Here is a 17,861-nt window from a genome sequence, read left to right as displayed (position 1 = left end):
GCTACAGTTCCTCTTGTCCCCCTATCATATTCTTTGTTTAAATCCACAAAGACACAGTTAAGCGCTGTCTCACCTTCTCTATACTCTCTATAAGCAAATGTAGTGTCTTCCTCACAAATTGAATTATGTTGCACCTAGGTTTTATGTACTATTATTGTATTCTAACATATGTTTAACAATGCTCACACACGACTCACACTCGTAGACTCAGCTTTGAGATAATCTATTATGAATATTATGTGTTGTCATCACAGAAAGAATGAAATGCCTTTCCAGTGTATTGTAGGCCTACAATGCTTATTCTAATGTCTGTGATACGTTTTTGTGATGAAGACCTATGTTCACATACAGCTTTTATAGAATGATGAATTAAAAGTACAACTAAGTTCTAGGTTATACCTACTTTCAGTTTTCAGTTATATTGTTTTTGGTACGTTTTGACTGTTTTCTACAGTCATTGGTTAGTCAATGGTTTGAACAATATTGAAACTTTAGCAAGGTTCTACGTCATTTGCTTGCGACGTATAATCGTCAGTCGCAGCCTTTGCGTCACTATTCCCCGCATCAGTTCTTTGATTGTTTCTTTCACCGCATTAAAACATCACACACCAGCAACCACGCACTACCAGGAAACACGGCGAAGTGAGGTAACTGCTAAAGGCTATGGCTTGTCCTGAAGTCATTTTGTAGACTTTGTGTGAGGCGTTTATCGCTGTTTGACTGTAGCAGATAACGAGCCTGCTGCGATGCAGGCGACAGTTAGAAATGGTGCAGTGCCAGTGCGGAGCTAGCAGGCTAACCTCAGTTAGCCGGAGGAGGAACGATGCTCAGTTAGCTTCTATCAACTGGTCATTTCATCCCCTGATACTGTCTTTTCACCGATTTATTAATTAATAATAGTGAGAGCTGTTGTGTCTGGAACAAAAATATGAATATCAAGTTGGTCTAACCTGTAGCTCCTAACGTTTAAGCCTCGTGTTTCTCTAATTATTAACCTTGTCTTGTTTGTCAGACCTCCAGTTTTAAAGTAACTGAATTTAATGCTAACCTTCATGAAAGTGATAAGAGAGACAGATAATATTCGTTTGCTTTGATTAACAAAAAAGTTTGTAAGTTTCCGTTTTATTTTTATAAACCCCCCTTTTACGCTGTGCAGCTGTTTTCCACATTAACTGTTTGGATTCAAGCATTTTCTTTTGTAGATAAAGCTACAACAGCACATTGGCAATATGATTTATTATTTAAAAAATATTTCAGGCAATTTAAAATCAGGTGGAGCCCGGAGTCTTGATTTAGTATGCCATCTAAATTCATAGCAAAATTTTGACGCTTTGGGACAATATTTGAGTCTCCCAAAATGTATTACATTCCTTTCACCCGCTTCTTTCGTTTCCCTTGTTTTATTTTTAAAGCGAGAAATTGATCCGAGCGAGTGTTGTCTCCTACAGCAAGCACCGAGGAGACTATGCCCTGGTCTGTTGTGGAGCAGCAAGGACGTCGCTATAGCTTTTTTAAATTTTTTTTTATTTTTTTTAAATCTGACCTCTTCGAACAGAGATGAGGAAGCTTAACCTTTAAACAGTTCCGGTGTGCCTCGTGGTCACGTGACTGGCGACAGAAACCTAAGTTTTCTTCAGAAATGAAATCGAAACTTAACCCTTTTAGTGGAGGACAGTTTCCTTTTTATTACAGTAACAACCCCGCGGATTTTCCCTTCATCATCGCCGTGTAACAGTGTACTAACGCATCTTGCAGCAGGCTTTATAAGCGCGCAAACCTCTCCGGTGTTCATCTTTGTGCTGCGATTAGGACCTGATCACCCAAAACCGGAAGACCCTGCATTTTGGACAACACCTTCAGCACTACATAGATTTGTGATTATTTTTTTTCACCCATTCTACCACGGGTTCCGTCTTTATTCTTACATTAATCTGTAACGTTTATTTTATTGTTATAATTATTATTATTACCTTATTTACATGGGATCGAGTCTTGGATTAGTCGCCTTTAGGAATCTGCAAAAGTAAGGGCGCTTTTTACTACTTCTATTTACTTTTTCAGCGCTGCCACTTTCATTTGAACTACTGTAGGTGAGAACTGTTAAAGTCAGTGTGTTATAATGCCTCTGATGATGCTGTAAGACTCCACGGGCCCTTTCCTGCTTGTAAATATAGCATATTGCGTGCACATGTGGAGGTGTGTGCGCTAAATCTAGAGACTTCATTTCTGACATATTCAGGAAACAGAGGGCACAAAGCTTAGTGATGATAGAAGAGGGTGACTCTCAATGTCAGGAGGTGTTTTGTCTTTAATGGGTTTTTTGGTTTGTTTTTTGTATTAAATAGTGTTCTCAATCAGTTGTCAGATGCACAGTCTTGTCTACATCTCTGTCTAGGCTAACAACAAAGGAGAGTGTAGTGAACGCAGATTCTGAAAAACACAGTTGTTATTTTGGCTGTCAAATGTTGCCTTGCATCAGGGTCAAGATGAGTCAGCTTCAGTACTGTTTGGCCCCTCTGCTGCCGGCCCTGTCGGCCCTTATTACAGCGATGAACCAACACTATGGTGTTCTCTGTTAATGCACTATGTTCGGTCCGCTCAGCTCTCAGCGACATGCCGTTGATGCTGACTGTGCCAGAGGGGATGAAACCTGACTCAGTATTGGGTGTCTCCTTGTTGTCATTCTGCCTGATATAGACATTATTGAGTGTTGTCAGATATGACACTTGAGGAGGAATCAATGTTTGTTTCTCCCATAGAAGGATTTTAAAGTTCTGGGACAGTGTAGGTCAAAATTTCTGTTTCAGATTGCAAATTTTTTTTTAATGTTTTATTTTCATGCATGCTAGAAGAATTACTCTAGCTAGCTCTGTGAAAAATAACATTATAACCAGAATTGCTAGCTAACTGCTGCAGGTTTTTTTCCCTGTCTGCAGTTTGTTACTGATGACTTTTTAGCCCATGTCCCTCTGTGCCCTTGTCTGTTCTCCTTGTTTGCATCAGTCTCACTTTCCCTCTCTGCTTCGGCTTCAGATCCAGCGATAATTTCTAAGGCCAGAAATAATACAGAATAGTTGCAACAAGGTCTGCATTATTTATCAGCTTCCTTTTTAACCGGGGTTTGGTTTCAGTGTGACTGGAAGAGATAGTATGTCACCCTGCAGTATCCTTGTAGACTGAATAGTTATGATAATCTGATGATATATGCAGCACTCCCAGCTTGTCGTCTCCACATTTCCTCCAACCTTCCATATTGACCACATTTTAAGTAATCCTCTGTGTTGTTTGCTGCTGTATTTTAAGAAAGCAGTGGCATAGACAGTTGCTTAAAACCCTGCTCTTGGAGTTGTTATAGATTTAGTGACTTATCCAAGGACACTTGAGCAGGTTGGAGGGTTGCCAGCACAGTCTGAACTTGTGGTACTGGCTGGAATGACAGTTTTTTTCTTAACCTCCCGACTGCTCCTTAATTTTTAAAAGTTTTCTTCTTTTTTTTTTTTTTTCTTCAACAGTTGAGTTATCTTGCTGTTATTTGTCTCAATTTATTGGTATTCTCCTAACTTTGCCCTTTGTTTTTATTTCAGGGTCTCTCAGCATGCAACTGGCCTGCCCTGACTCCTGATCAGGGTATTCTGTTTGCGCTAGAGGACATACACTAATACAGAAGCTGCACAGCATCGGCCCCCTTCACGCTCAACCCCTGCGCTATGAGCAGAGGTAGAGGAGGGCCTTCCAAAGAACATTACTACAGGCATCCACAACCCCGCGTGCAGGAAAGGGATAACTTCTATAGACCTGGCCCAGGTGTATTCTATCCCAGAGCTGGGCCACAGCAGATCCCACATCCAAGTTACTACGACGGTCCTACCCACCCTGAAGCACACATACAGCCCTCATCTCCCCTAATCCCTTCTACCCCCCCTACACCAAGCCACATTAAAGTGGTCCCAAACTCTGTCACCCATAATAGCTTGTACAGCCCGAATCACGGTGCAGGTCCAAGCCCTAATTCCTTTTATGACAAACAAAGAGAATTCCTGACAGGGCGGATCTCTGAGGCTCCACAGTTTAGAGCCACTGTGAGTGGAGGAGGAGGAGGAGGAGGAGGATTTGTACCCAACAGGTCACATAGTACTTTATACCAGCCTCAGTCAGGATACTGTAGACATCCAAACAGCAGCCCTAGTGGTAGAGGGGCTAGCCAAGACCGGAGACCATACCGACCTGGTGCAGGAGCTTCAAGAGGTAACCTAGCACCTCGACATTTGAATCAAAACCAGTTCCAAGGTAAAATCCATAACCAACACTCCAGTAGACAATGGCGCACCCAAACAGATTCACTCTGTGACCAGTTTCAGGGTTTGTTGCTCAAAGACAGGCCCAACAGAGGAGGAGAAAGGTTTGACAAACATTCTTCATCCAGCAGCACAGGAAATTTAAGTTTTTGTAAACCTAACATCACTCTCACAACTCAAATACAGGGCGAGGTACATGAGGCTTTGGCTGCGTTGAAGCCAAGTGAAAGTATTTCTGCTAAAGTGTTAGCCAGAAAACTGCATCTTCCCAAAAAGGTAGTCAACAAGGCTCTGTACTCTTTGGAACACTTACAGAAAGCTTCCAAGCAAGGATTAACCCCTCCTGAGTGGACACTATACAGAGAACCTCTCAGAGTCGAGGAAGACCAAAGCACAAAGTATCACGTACAAAATCAACCTCCATATTCGTTAGCCAGTTCAGAACCCCCACAAAAACCTGAAGAAAAGGTTGAAACAGAAACCGAAGAGGAAGTCCAGGCCAAAGAAGAGGACTCTGACACAGAATCAAGTTCTTCATATTCCTCCTCTTTAGAGTTTTCTGACTCTGAAGATTCCCAGTCATCAGCAAAAGGTCAACACCACAAGAAGCAACATCCCAGCACTTCCAGCTCTCCTGATCAGGACATTAAAGGTGCTGTGATGGCAGAACAGAAGGAACAGATTTTTAAATACCTTCTTCAATCAAGGGAGGCAACAGCTCTTAACATAGCGAAAAATATTGGACTCAAGACTGCTAAGCAGGTCAATTCTACTCTGTACGCCCTAGAAAAGCAAGGTGAAGTCGTTAGGAATGTTGAAGTCAACCCTCCAACATGGGAGCTCTCCACCCACCGCCGAGAGAGAATGGAGAGGAGTCTCAAAGCTGCACAGAGCAACCCGGCTGTCCTGGTTAAAATGGAAGTAGAAGAGGAGGAAGTGAGTGCCATCTTTTCCCCATCACCGCTACCACCATTACCAGGCCTTGAGGTACTTACGGGGGGTTGGATACCAGACCAAATTCTTAGTGAAGCGGTAGGTATAGTTAGAGTTTTTGCTTTATACATTTTGATTTGTTTAATTATAAATGGCTTTGGGTTTTCACTCAGCTGCAGGAGAAGAAGTGAGGCAGAGTAGTTCAGGGGGCAGTGACCAATACACCTGCCTTGATTTTGCCAATCAGCCAGCTGTGACCAGATGGCATAAACCAGCCACCCTTCTTATTTCCCCTAAAATTTTATTTAGTTATTTATTTTGTGCATCTGTGTCACACCAGAGATTCAAGCAGAGGAGGCAAAGCAACAGGCGTTTAATCAGATTTGAAATCTTTGCCTCAGAGCCTCTTTCCAAAACAAGATTGGTTCAGTTTGATGTTGGACTCAACTTGTGTTTTTATTCTACCTGAATCCCTGCTGTATTTTATGATCTCAGATTTAGGGCCAAGTTTAATTAAATTCACAGCATGGCGCACTGTGACAAGCCATACTCTTTTCTAATCACACACAAAGAAACAGTGAAGAGCACAAAGTTTGATCATCTAACTGGAACAAATTGTGAAGAAAAAGGACAAGTTGTGTAAAGAGTCCGCCTTCTAGCGTTGCTTGTCTTTTCCAGCTACGCCTCTTTTATACACTGAAGGTAAAAACACTTGATCCAAACCTGTGCATCCTCCATTAGAGCTCTTCTGGCAAGCCTCTTCTTTCCTCTGTCCTCCAGTTGGGTTTTGGGAATTGTGACACCCTTCAGCATAGTGTACTGAGATTGATTTCCAGGTCACCGTCGAGAGGACAGAGAAGACGAGAAGGAACAAATTAGTGAAATAAGAAAAGCCTTAGGACTCCACAGCTGGGTTGTGGGCTGAGCCAGACTTTTTCTCCGAGTTATTGTTTGGAGTCCAGTGTGATTCACCCTGCCAGGCAGGCTCCACCTGAGTGCACAGGGTTTTGATTTATTCTGCATTTGTCCGTGCAAAGTGACAATAAAAGTGTGTTTGCAGCTCAGCATGGTCCCTGGCTTTGCCTGCACTAAGGTGAATCCATCTGTAGTGTAGGTCTGCTACATATAGAACAATACAAAGATTCCTTGAAATGTGGCGGCTAAATGAAAATCAAACCATAACTTAAAAATAATAAATTTGAAACTCTTTCAGCTAAATAGGTCAAGCTCAATGGATAACAAATTCTAGGTATTAAAGATATTTCCCCAGTAAAACACAGCATGCATTCTGAAAAGATTAAAATAGTAGCTTGACATTTTGAGACATAAGCTTATTCGCTCATTTCCCCGTTTCCAGCCTTTATACTAAGCCAAATCAACCATCTGTGGATTTATCCAACAAACATAAAAGCAGTGTCAATCTTTCTTTCTAATTCTCTTCCAAATGTTGAACTATTGCTCTGAGAGACACTTTGCTGAAAATGTGAACTTTTTATTAATCGCATTTAGATAAGACTTGAAGATCTACCCTGCCTATATTAACCCTTTTACCTCAATTTTCCCTTTCCATCTCGTTCCTCCTTTTAGCCCCTTTCCTCTGCCTCATGTAAAAGCGAAAACGCCAATGAAGGACAGTGGTCCACTGATGACATCCCTGAATTCCTCAATGCTATTCGCAGAGAGACGGATGCTGAAAAAAAGGCATCCGAGAAAACCAATGCCATGGGGACTGTAGCTGTCTCAGTGGCTGCCCCGCCTCCCCAGAATCTGTGGGCTAAGTTACAGGAGGTAAGGTTGAAGAACCCTGTGAGCGGTCTCATGGAGTATGCCCAGTATCTGGGCCAGAACTGCGAGTTCCTGCTGCTGGACCAGTCAGGACCCTCCCACGATCCTAGGTTAGTGAAATGATCCACATACACCAGGCTTTGTAAATGCTATTATGGCACTTACTGGTTTGTTACGGCTAATCACTGACTCAGGTTTTAGTGCCACAATAATTACTTTACCAAGTTTAACTCATAAAATATCGCAATTAATAGTGACAGTCCTGCTGTGTTACGAGGATTTTCACGAGCTCATTAATTCAGTTAGGTTCAGTTTTGTTTATATGGCTCGAAATCACAACAACAGTCACAACAAGGTGCTTTATATTGTAAGTTAGTGTCTCTTCAGTAATACAGAGAAAACCCCAACAATAAAATGTGCCTTTTGAGCGAGCACTTGGCGACAGTGGGAAGGATAAACTCCCTTTTAACAGGAGGAAACCTCAAGAGCATAACCACGCTTAGGGAGGGGGAGTCATCAGCTGCAACCCCTTGGGGGTGATGGGAGGAAGACAGAACAAAAGACATGCTGTGGAAGAGAGCCCGAAATTAGTAATAACTAGTGATTAAATGCAGGGAGGTTTATAAACATGTAGTGAGTAAAAAAAGAAGAATGAACAAAAAAAAACACTCAGTGCATCATGGGAAACCCCAAGAAGCCTAGGCCTATTGCAGTCCCACTAAGGAAGGATTCAGGGTCACCTGATCCAGCCCAAACTATATGCTTTATCAAAAAGGAAATGAAATGAGAAATATGCTCTCTTTCTTCCGTTTTCTTTTGTACGGAAATTGTTCTACACCGATAAGACTTAACCGATACAGAGGGTAAATCCTATCATTGTTTCATTATGTGATAGTTTTGTTTTTACACCTACACAGATCTGTGTGTTCAGAGTCTATAAGAAATAGATCTTCCGAAGTGAAGTCGAACTAAAAATGTAAATTACTTTGCTTGTTAGTCAACGTAGGAATCTTGGTAAATTTTTCTTGAATTAATCATATTTGCAGATACTTGTGTCACATCTGTATTTGCTTTTTTGCGTCTGTTAGATTTCGTATGCAGGTGATGCTCAACGGGAGGCTGTTTCCTGTCGCGGAAGCTTCTAGTAAGAAAGTTGCAAAAAAGGATGCTGCTGCAGCCACACTGCGAATCCTTGTCAAAGAGATGCAAGGGGGGACGTGCACCGCCGATGAGGAAAATACTGGCAATGTGGACCAGGTGATGGAGCTACCTCCAGACACCAGCGTAAGTTCTTTTGTAATCTGTGAAAATACGACCCCTTATGCATTTTAAGAAATGAAATCACATTTAGTCACAGCACGCTTTAACTAATTGCCTGTGACTGGTCAGACTTTCGTCAATTGAGAGTGTTGAATTTATTCACCAGGGCATGAACTGTAAACAGAAGTCTAATTACCTGTGCTGGCTAAAACTGTGTCCATAGCCGTTATCTAATGTTGGAGACCAATTAAAAACTGTGTCTGAGAAGTGCCGTAAATTATAGTTGGCATTTTTGTTTACTCTCTCCACAAGGGGCCTGCTGAAAGCACAGGGGGGATTTTGGGGTCTGGCGGTGTGGAAGGGACGGCAGAGGGACCTCGCCAACCCCTGTCCCGCTCTCTGCCTGGTGGCAAGAATCCGGTGTCTGTCCTTATGGAGTACAGCCAGCGCAGTGGGAAGCCCATCGAGTTCATCAACACTGGACAGGCGGGTCCACCGCATGATCCAAGGTACTGACTCATTCACTTCCCTTTGAATCTGTTTGGATGTTCTTCTCCACACTGCATGCTCATAGGTTGAGTTTCTCTCTGTGGTCATACTTTTCTGCCTCAGAGCAGCAGCTGTTCAATATCTCTCAGTACTGTAGTCATCTGACAAAGGCACAAAAACGTCTTTGTTCAGTTGATGGCCAAGTCAGACAAACAGTATAAACTTGTGTTTTCTTGCCATCACTTTCCAGAAAACACGATCACTACTCTTGATCATGATCTTAGTACAGGCTCCAGTTTCATTGTGATCATGGTGCATCTGTTCAGGCTTTGTAAATGTGGAGTTATGAATCTGATCTCAGTTATAATCCTTTCGTTTCCCTTTCTCTGTTCTGGGCTCAGGTTCATGTACAGGGTGAAGGTGGGAGAGAGCTTGTTTGCAGAGGCCTCAGCTCCAAACAAGAAGGCAGCTCGCCAGCTGGCAGCAGAGGAGGCTGTCAAAGAATTAATGGCTGATGGGAAACTGCAGCTCAACAAGGTGTTTAATGAGTAACCAAGAATAGATGGGGATTGCATATTCCTAAAATTAAAGGGATAATTGATTTCTTGGGCATAAAGAAATTATTTTTGTCACATCTGTCACAAAGCTCTTTTCTTTACTGTTCACATCTTTCTTTTGCATCACCGCCTCACCCATCTGTCTTCTCCAGCCTCAGTTGCCCCTGGGTCCTTCCAGTGGCAGTGACGAGAGTTTTTCTGGGGCAACATGCCCCAGTTTACCTCCACTTACTGCAGATGAGTTGCGAGCAGCCCACGAGGCAGGGGTCGGGGACCTCATCAACCACCTGAACAACAATGCAGTGTCGGGTCTTCTGGAGTATGCCAGAGCCCGTGGCTTTGCTGCCGAGATCCGCCTTGTGGGCCAGTCTGGACCGCCACATGACCCTAAGTATGTTAGACCATGATGCAACCAAACCCACAGACCAGGAGTTCTACTACTGTCTGGGCTGCCACATACTTGTAAAAGGAATATTTTATGTAGATTTTCGAATAATTTAAACATTTCTTTTTTTGCCTCGCTTTCCAGGATCTTTGGTGTGTTGCAATAGCAACTCATGCTATGAGGGAATTATTAGAATAGATATTTGTGTTTATTTCTTTGTTAAAACAGCTGGGGTTTCCATGCAATCACGGGAGGGGGGGGACCAAGAAAAATCCTCTGCTTATCTTACTTTTTGCCCATCTTCTCAGGTTCACCTACCAGGCCAAGCTCGGCGGACGCTGGTTCCCTCCCGTCTGTGCGTCCAACAAGAAGCAGGGAAAGCAGGAAGCAGCTGATGCTGCACTGCGCGTTCTGATTGGAGAAGCTGAGAGAGCAGCCCGCACTGGGGAGCTTACACCAGCTGAGGTACTGACTATTCAATGAATTCACGCATTTCATCTTAAAAGTTAAAAGTGCAGCAGCTTTAAAAGAGCTTTCCGTGGCTCAGCGTGGGATTACAGCTGAACATAATGGAATGAAAGAGTAGAGCATAGCAACAGGTTCTGCTTAGCTTGATTACTTGTGCTGAAAGATTAAGCTCAAAGTAATCTACAGTAAATGCTTGAAGGATAATCAACTAACCACTTCACTTGCTCTCCTGAGAAAATAATATCAGAAAATGTCTTCATGTACATTTAAAATGTATAACCTCGTTCAAGACAAAAGCAGTCTAAGGTAAAGTGCTTCACAATAAAGAACACAACACAAATGTGTAAGGAAGTGACACGTCTGTATAGACAGCATACTAAAACATGCAGTTTGTTATATTCTCCTGTTTTAGTTTCACATTTTTGTCCAATTCATATTCAGAGAATCCTGAATGTTGAATAATAATGTCTTAAATAATGCTTCCTGTCTTTCTTTCATTTGCATGTTTTTGTACTCCCCTCTGCTAGTTACCAGTGAGCGGCAGCACACTGCATGATCAGATAGCAATGTTGAGTCACCAGCGCTTCAACGCTCTGACCACACGGATCCAGCACTGCCTTCTGGGACGCAAGATTCTGGCCACGATCATCATGAGGAGGGGGGAGGGCCTGGGGACTGTTGTCAGCCTTGGAACTGGTACATCCATTACCTTTAGCGTATAACATATGAAATGACCAAAGTAGTAAAAAATTTTAATTGTGGAGCACTGTGGGGGTGGATGGGGGGGATTGCCCCTGCATTTTTCCACGATGTTTAGTTTTGTGGATTTCTGCGCTTAGAGGGTATGTACTGTCACAAAGCTGAAGCAACTAGGTCACCGCTGAACCGAGAGGCGCCGCATTGTCGTGTTTTTTTGACATTGAATTTGTCTTTTTTTCCTCTCCCTCTCTCTCATTCTTGTTGTCAGGAAATCGCTGTGTTAAAGGGGAGGAGCTGAGCCTTAAAGGAGAGACTGTTAATGACTGCCATGCAGAAATCATCTCCAGAAGAGGATTTATTCGGTAGAAATTGATATCTTGCTTCTTTATCAGTGTTTCTCCTACACTTCTAAAAATACCCCCCTCTCCCTGAAACGGCGTCTGTGGGACATTATAAGTCTAGCTCACCTTCTCCTTTCCTCTCAGGTTTCTGTACAGTGAGCTGCTCAAGCACTATGAAGGTGCAGACGATAGTATATTTGAACCGGCGGAGAATAACAAACTACGGATCAAATCTGACATCACCTTTCACCTCTACATTAGGTGGGAGTATGAGATGTTTTCTTTCTCTTTCTTCACTCCCCCCAAGCCTTCACTTTCACACATCAGTGTTTCCTGTTTAGCTCTGTGAGGTCTCATCTCCTAAACTGCAGGTTGCTTGGCTGTGCATCATAGCAATACCTTATCTCTCTCCTTTTTCTCTCATCCTTAGTACGGCACCGTGTGGGGACGGTGCTCTGTTTGATAAGTCATGCAGTGAGGCGGGGGATGAAGCTCAAGGCCACCAGCCTCTATTTGAGAATGCTAAGCAGGGCAAGCTTCGCACTAAAGTGGAGAATGGTGAGGCACGATACTGAAGGAGAAATTGGCTTTTATGTACATGATCTGTCATGAAATGTAGATGAAAGCAAATGATACCACATCCCGGTTTGTCTTTGCCAGGTGAGGGCACCATCCCTGTGGAGTCAAGTGCCATTGTACCCACCTGGGATGGCATCCAGCACGGTGAAAGGCTGAGGACAATGAGCTGCAGTGATAAGATCCTGCGCTGGAATGTGATAGGCCTACAGGGGGCACTGCTTACCCATTTCCTGGATCCCATCTACCTGAAGTCCATCACACTTGGTAAAATATAAAGATTTCTTTGTGCAGATAAGAGTCAGTGAAAAATGGTGGACTCCCATTGCATTGGTTCTGGACTTGGATACCAGTTTTACAGCATGTCTTTGCGTCTCTTATCCAATAGGCTATTTGTACAGCCACGGTCACCTGACACGCGCCGTTTGCTGTCGGTTGGCCAGAGACGGCGAGGCTTTCACGCAAAGTCTCCCCGCTTCCTTCAAGCTGAACCACCCTGAGGTAACCGCACAGGTTTTTGGCAAGGTCACACTTGGAACATTAATCATGAACATTAAGTTTATTCTCACTAAATCCATCAAGCTGCCAACAATCCTATTTGTGCCTGCACAGCTTTCTTTTTTTTTTTATTGCTCATATTATTTTAAATTTGCCTCATCCATCAATTAACAAAAAGCCAGCAGGTTGCTGTTGTAACGCCAAGAGAAAAGGAAGAAATATTGCAGCTGCCACACTTTCAGTTTTTTCTTTTTTTGAGCCTTTTTTTTTCTTAACATTTTCTTGGTTTGTCATTTAGTTTGACACTAATCAACACAGTGTGACGCCTCTGACACATCAGTGATGCACGTGTTACTCATCTAATTAAAGAACTGCTAATTTACAAAATGTGCTCTCTCTCCCCATCCCTTCTCCCACACCACCTGGTTGGACTTGTAGGTCGGCAGGGTGAGTGTGTATGACTCCACACGTCACACAGGCAAGACCAAGGAGTCCAGTGTGAACTGGAGCTTTCCAGACCAGCACAGTGTTGAAGTGCTTGACGGGACCAAAGGAAAAGTAGATGGGTATGTAGCATGTAGGGACTGACATGTATTATCTTTACTGAATTTTTGTTTTCTTTTTTATTATTAATAGTAAGAATTGTGAGTTGAGTCTAAATCTACAATTGACATTACATTCAACAGCTTCAAGACTTATTGTATTATCCTTTTTGATCTTTATTTTCTTTAGTATAGATTATGTTTGTACATATAGCTGTTGGAGGCAAAATGCAAGTAGTTGCAACAACCAACTCATTGCCTAGTGGTTTAGGATGTTGCATACTCAACCTCTGGGTGATCAGTTTACTCACAAGGTGTTTGTACAGGTTGTATGATGGGAGGAAGCATGTCACAGTCTTGGACTGACTGCAGTCAGTCTCAGACAAACTAGTGAAAGCATGCAAATTATTGCTGTCTAACTGATCCAACACACTGCATCAATTGGAGTCAGACTGCGTTGAGTCAACTTCTCTGCAAAGCATCACTTTGCAACTGTTCAGGTTACATTCCAGTGTAAAAGCAATCAGAGCACCTGTGTCATTTTACAGTTGAATGGTCGTCCTACAGCAACTACGTCACTATTTGTGGAGGAATTTCTGGATTTCTGTTCCATGTGTAAGATTTGCACTCTGCATATAAGTAGATAATGTCAATTATCAGTACATAGAAACAACAGATTTGCAGTTTTTGCTGATTTATTACAGTTAATCATCATGGTATTACAAACAGAGTTCATGCAGTTGCCAACTTGACCACATTCAGTCACAGACTGATAGCAGACTGACTCAATCTTCCTTAACCACAGTCACTTGAAGACAGCAGATGATGGCGAGGAGTCGCAGACCTGGTCCCTGTCATTAAAGAAACCGTTTTAAATGGCCTGTATTTGTATATGCAAGAGGAGTCCAACATTGTTGCACATGGTTGCAGTAATGTTGGTCACGCTGAGGTGTACAGCCACTGCTTTTCCTAGTGTGACTTTTGCATAACAAGGAAAAAGAAGTCAGACATTCTGATTTTAAATTGGATCACTTAATAGCTCCCAAAATGCTTTGTTGCTATCTTGAGCTGTTGTTCAGTGTGGGCCACATAAAGCTTTGAAAAGAAGTGTCTTGATGCATGCTCAATAATTCAGATAAAGGAATCCAACCAAGTTAATTCGGTTCATGTGGACCTACATTTTCAGTAGCAGAAATGTTTTATCGCTCATCCAGGTAACCACTACAGTCTCAGGAAATGTCTGGTGAGACTTCTTCAGCCTCACTGGACATTTGTGACATCGCTCATCCAAGTGACTTCCTGTCACTTGGATGAGCGATGAAACGTTTCTCCCACTGAAAACGTTGCATCCAGATGAACTGAATTAACTTTAGGGGATTTGAATGGATGCTGACACCCACTCTGGGGGAAACACTGAAGCAGGTTGTGATAATTCAGTTTCAGTTTGTGGAGTTTTTTCCCCTTATTTATCTTTATAACGTCTTCCCACACCCTCCTATACCACATTAGTAATAAAAACTCTTTACAAAACACCATAAACTGAAAGCTGTTTGCAGATTTTTTGCTTCATTGAATTTTAATTAAGCGAGTCAAAACAGAGCAGCAGGGAGCGAAGTAAGCTAAATAAGAAACACTGCATGATCTGAGGAAACACTTTGTCATGCCAGCCTGCCAGACAAACCATAATGCTTTTCCTGTCACACTTGTTTTGCATTTTTTTAAAACACTTTGCTAATGTCTTTTTTGTCCAGGACCAAACTGGCCGTGTCCCGCGTGTCCAAGTCCAATCTATTCCATCTTTTCCGCTCCCTGTGCCAGCGAAGCGGTCGCACTGACCTCCTCTCCCTGCCCTCCTACGCTCAGGCAAAGATGTCTGCTGTGTCCTTCCAGCAAGCCAAGCAACAGTTTTTCCAAGCTCTCAGCGCCCACGGCTACGGAGCCTGGATCGGAAAACCCCTGGAAGAAAAGAGCTTCGAGGCTGGGGAGGGAAACGGGAACAATGGGGCACCTGTGGGAAACAGCAACAATGTAGGAGCAGTGGAGGCGTAGAACTGTTGTGTCGAGTGCTTCATAAAATAATACCACTGGGTGCAGGGAGAAAAGCTCAAAGTGCAAACGGGTTAAAGACAAAAGGATAATCAAACAATGTGACGACGCTAGTGCCCCAAACTATGGAAAGACTAAAGAGAGAGTGAAAGAAAGGGACACAAGAAGTGAGTGGAATAGGTCAAGGAGGGCAAACCCTAAAGGATGAGTGAGTCCACAGCTGACAAGACAGAGCTCCGCGGGGTGTACAGAATATTGTAGACACTACATGCAAAAGAATTAGTCTGAAGTCAGTAAACCAACATGGCAGGCACTGCTCGGAAGCTCAGACAGCTTCAGTTTTTCTTTGTCACCGTTTGGCATTTGTGGTTCTTGCTTTCCTATTGTACTACTCGATGTTCCCGTTGCAAATGTCTGCACCCAAATCACTTGTTTTCTCTGCAGAGGAGAGAAACTGCTTATTGGAATTCAGCCTGGTGTGACCAGTGCCATGTAGCAGTGTTTGTAATTGTGATTAATTTACTTTGCAGTGGGAATCTTCTATAATGAAGTATCTCCCCCCCCCCCCCCCCCCCCCCCCCGGTTCATTATGCTTTTATTGTGTTTAATGTGTTTTTTAGGACGAAGAGAAATAATGGGACACCCTCAGCGGGAACTTTTGGGTTGGATTTTTGAAACTGCATTGATTTAATTTTGATGTCAAAAGGAAAATTACAAGAATGTACATAAGCAAATCATTAATGTTCATTGTTCAACATTTCAGTCTTTAATTCCTGTACATGCTTTAAAGTCTTCAGTCAGACTTATTTTTAGTTAAACATGCTGATCGTACGTCTGCTGGCTGTTGTTGCAGTTTTTTGTCTTTTTTCCTTGCGTTTTGAGTATTTCTCTTCCTCCTGAGCTCCTGACCCTCTTCTGTCAAAGTGTTCATCAGTAGCTGGGTGTGTTTTTAAATCCTGGGAAGCCTCACGTGTCCTGCCTGTGGGGAAAGCCACCTTATATTTTTGAAAATATAAATCTAAATACACAAACTTTTGAAGCTCTGGTAAACTGGGTAGTTTTAGTTTTGAAAACTGGGGCTTAAGTTTTGTCTTTGATTTGAGTGTATGATGCTATATGTATATGTGTGTGTATATATACATACATATGTACACACACACACACACACACACACACGTATACACATACATGTATACACATATACATATATACATATATGTGTATGAACACAAAGATGTACGGTGGGTTCCAAAAGTTTAAGCCTGGTTACAGAAGCTTTTATTTTAATGTGTGGCTGTTTTGTTTTGGGTTTTTATGTTTGTTTGTTTTTTGAAAATTTGAAATACACTTTTAGAAAGATGAGCAGTTTTAAGATTTGAACAAGCTGCTGTTTCCATTAAACAGACCTCGGGTTTTGGGAAGAATTTGGACGCGTCGCCTCATGTCAGAGATGTAATGTGACGCCGGATATCTCTCTCAGATGTTTGTGCTTAGTGTCTGATAACTACGGAGGTAAAGCTATGCAAGTCAGCTCTCTGATCCTTCAAACGGTTTGGGGTAGCTTTGATGCATGTATAGAGCCATTGTTTTACTGGAAAATAAATCTCTTTTTTTGTCATTGGTTTTGAAGTTGCCTCTGTAAAAACAAGAGCAGCACCTCCAGTGAATTCTTGTCTTCAGCAGCGAGTTATGCAGCTGTGTATACTTTTTTTTTTAAACTCTTGGTAAATTCTGATCTATATTCGCTGCACTGAGCTCTACATGTATGTGAATCACTTAGCTCAAAAACTCAGACTTGTGGGCCCTCACTATGATAAAATGGGCTTTTTGGTTTAACGGTGTATAGCCGGTGTGTCTGTGTGTGTGTATATGTGCAGGATTAATGTATATAAATCATTCTCAGTTGCTTTTCTATATTTTTCCTGATATTTTAATTAACTGACAGTGAAATTTATTCTTTTTTTTTTTTTTAACAATGACTTTAACAAAAGTTAAAAATAATAAAAAAGTAGCAGTCTGTCATATTTTCATATTTTTCATCTTATTTCTTTGTGGGAGGCCTTGAAAGGCCTGGGGTTTGAAGTGTCTGAATGATACAAGGGCATTTAAAATTTGCAGCTCAGAGCTGCTGTTGAAGTGTTTTATGAGTGCTAAAAAAATTACTTGCAATGCCCTTATTGCTCACTCTTCATCTGTGACTAAGCTGTGGATTACACCTATGCAGAAACAATGAGTGGAGAAGAGAATTTCGAGTGTGAGGACGATGGTAATTTCTACAGCAGGGACTCCTTCCCTCAGGGTGGTGTTTTGATCCAATCTGCCTTCTGATAGCTGCAAAGCCTATTGCAGTGCTCCAAAGGATCAGCAGATGGAAACGTGTGCACACCTTAAGCCTGCGGGTCTGTTTTTGAATGCATGCATCAGGGAAAGCCTACATGAAACCAGCCATGGGTGACCTGATATTCATGGTGGATGCAAGACAGATCTCTGGGTAGATATGATTTGTGACTTGCAGAGTTTTGATCTGTAGATTAGCTCATTGCATTCAGCGATACGCCAGCATTAACTGTGTCATTTTCAAAGCTAGAGATGCGCTTATTTTCACTCATATTTTGTAACAGTACTTATCTTTTGTGACCAACTGCATTAGACTCGCACTGAGTAGAGAAATAGTGTACCCTGGATTCAACTTGATTGTCAAAAAATTAACTTGGATATTAGAATATTGGGGAGAAATTGCATGAGATTTTAGTTATGTGTAAATCATAAAAGCAGATTTCCTGGTACTTCACGCTGTTTTAGCAGTGTCATAATAGGATGCAATAACACAGCAAACATTTAAGCAAGCCGTTTAGAGCTGTCGCTCTCTGCAGCATCTCACTGGGAGAAAACAGTGAGTGGCAGCGATATTACGAGCCAATCAGTGCAGTATTTTTATTACATTTTATTAGATGTGGGTGCACACAAGTTGAATCACGAACACCCTA

General features: G+C 42.3%; 1 protein-coding gene across 4 annotated transcripts; it reads left to right on the top strand.

The window, feature by feature from the left end:
* Positions 1-547: 547 nt before the first annotated feature.
* Positions 548-16,898, top strand: adar (adenosine deaminase RNA specific). 4 transcript variants are annotated; one of them, XM_085292037.1, is made up of 16 exons: positions 548-647; positions 3,585-5,231; positions 6,816-7,123; positions 8,102-8,297; positions 8,586-8,782; positions 9,164-9,299; positions 9,472-9,710; positions 10,013-10,169; positions 10,700-10,868; positions 11,140-11,233; positions 11,357-11,473; positions 11,643-11,770; positions 11,873-12,055; positions 12,177-12,289; positions 12,725-12,852; positions 14,580-16,898. In XM_085292037.1, the coding sequence occupies exons 2-16, from the start codon at positions 3,708-3,710 to the stop codon at positions 14,875-14,877; spliced, it is 3,987 nt and encodes a 1,328-aa protein (XP_085148163.1). In that variant the 5' UTR covers positions 548-647; positions 3,585-3,707; the 3' UTR covers positions 14,878-16,898. The 4 variants fall into 4 exon arrangements, with proteins under 4 accessions (XP_085148163.1, XP_085148162.1, XP_085148159.1 ...); XM_085292036.1 differs by having other exon boundaries at positions 3,585-5,282; XM_085292033.1 differs by having other exon boundaries at positions 3,585-5,327.
* Positions 16,899-17,861: the final 963 nt, after the last annotated feature.

This window comes from Mchenga conophoros, linkage group LG11, assembly GCF_057382185.1.
Source record: "Mchenga conophoros isolate Kocher_MC1m ecotype Shallow Benthic linkage group LG11, M_conophoros_male_GT1.1, whole genome shotgun sequence".
Lineage (NCBI taxonomy): Eukaryota > Metazoa > Chordata > Actinopteri > Cichliformes > Cichlidae > Mchenga > Mchenga conophoros.
Note: the sequence above shows the minus strand (reverse complement) of the source record. Positions and strands in the feature narration are given on the sequence as shown.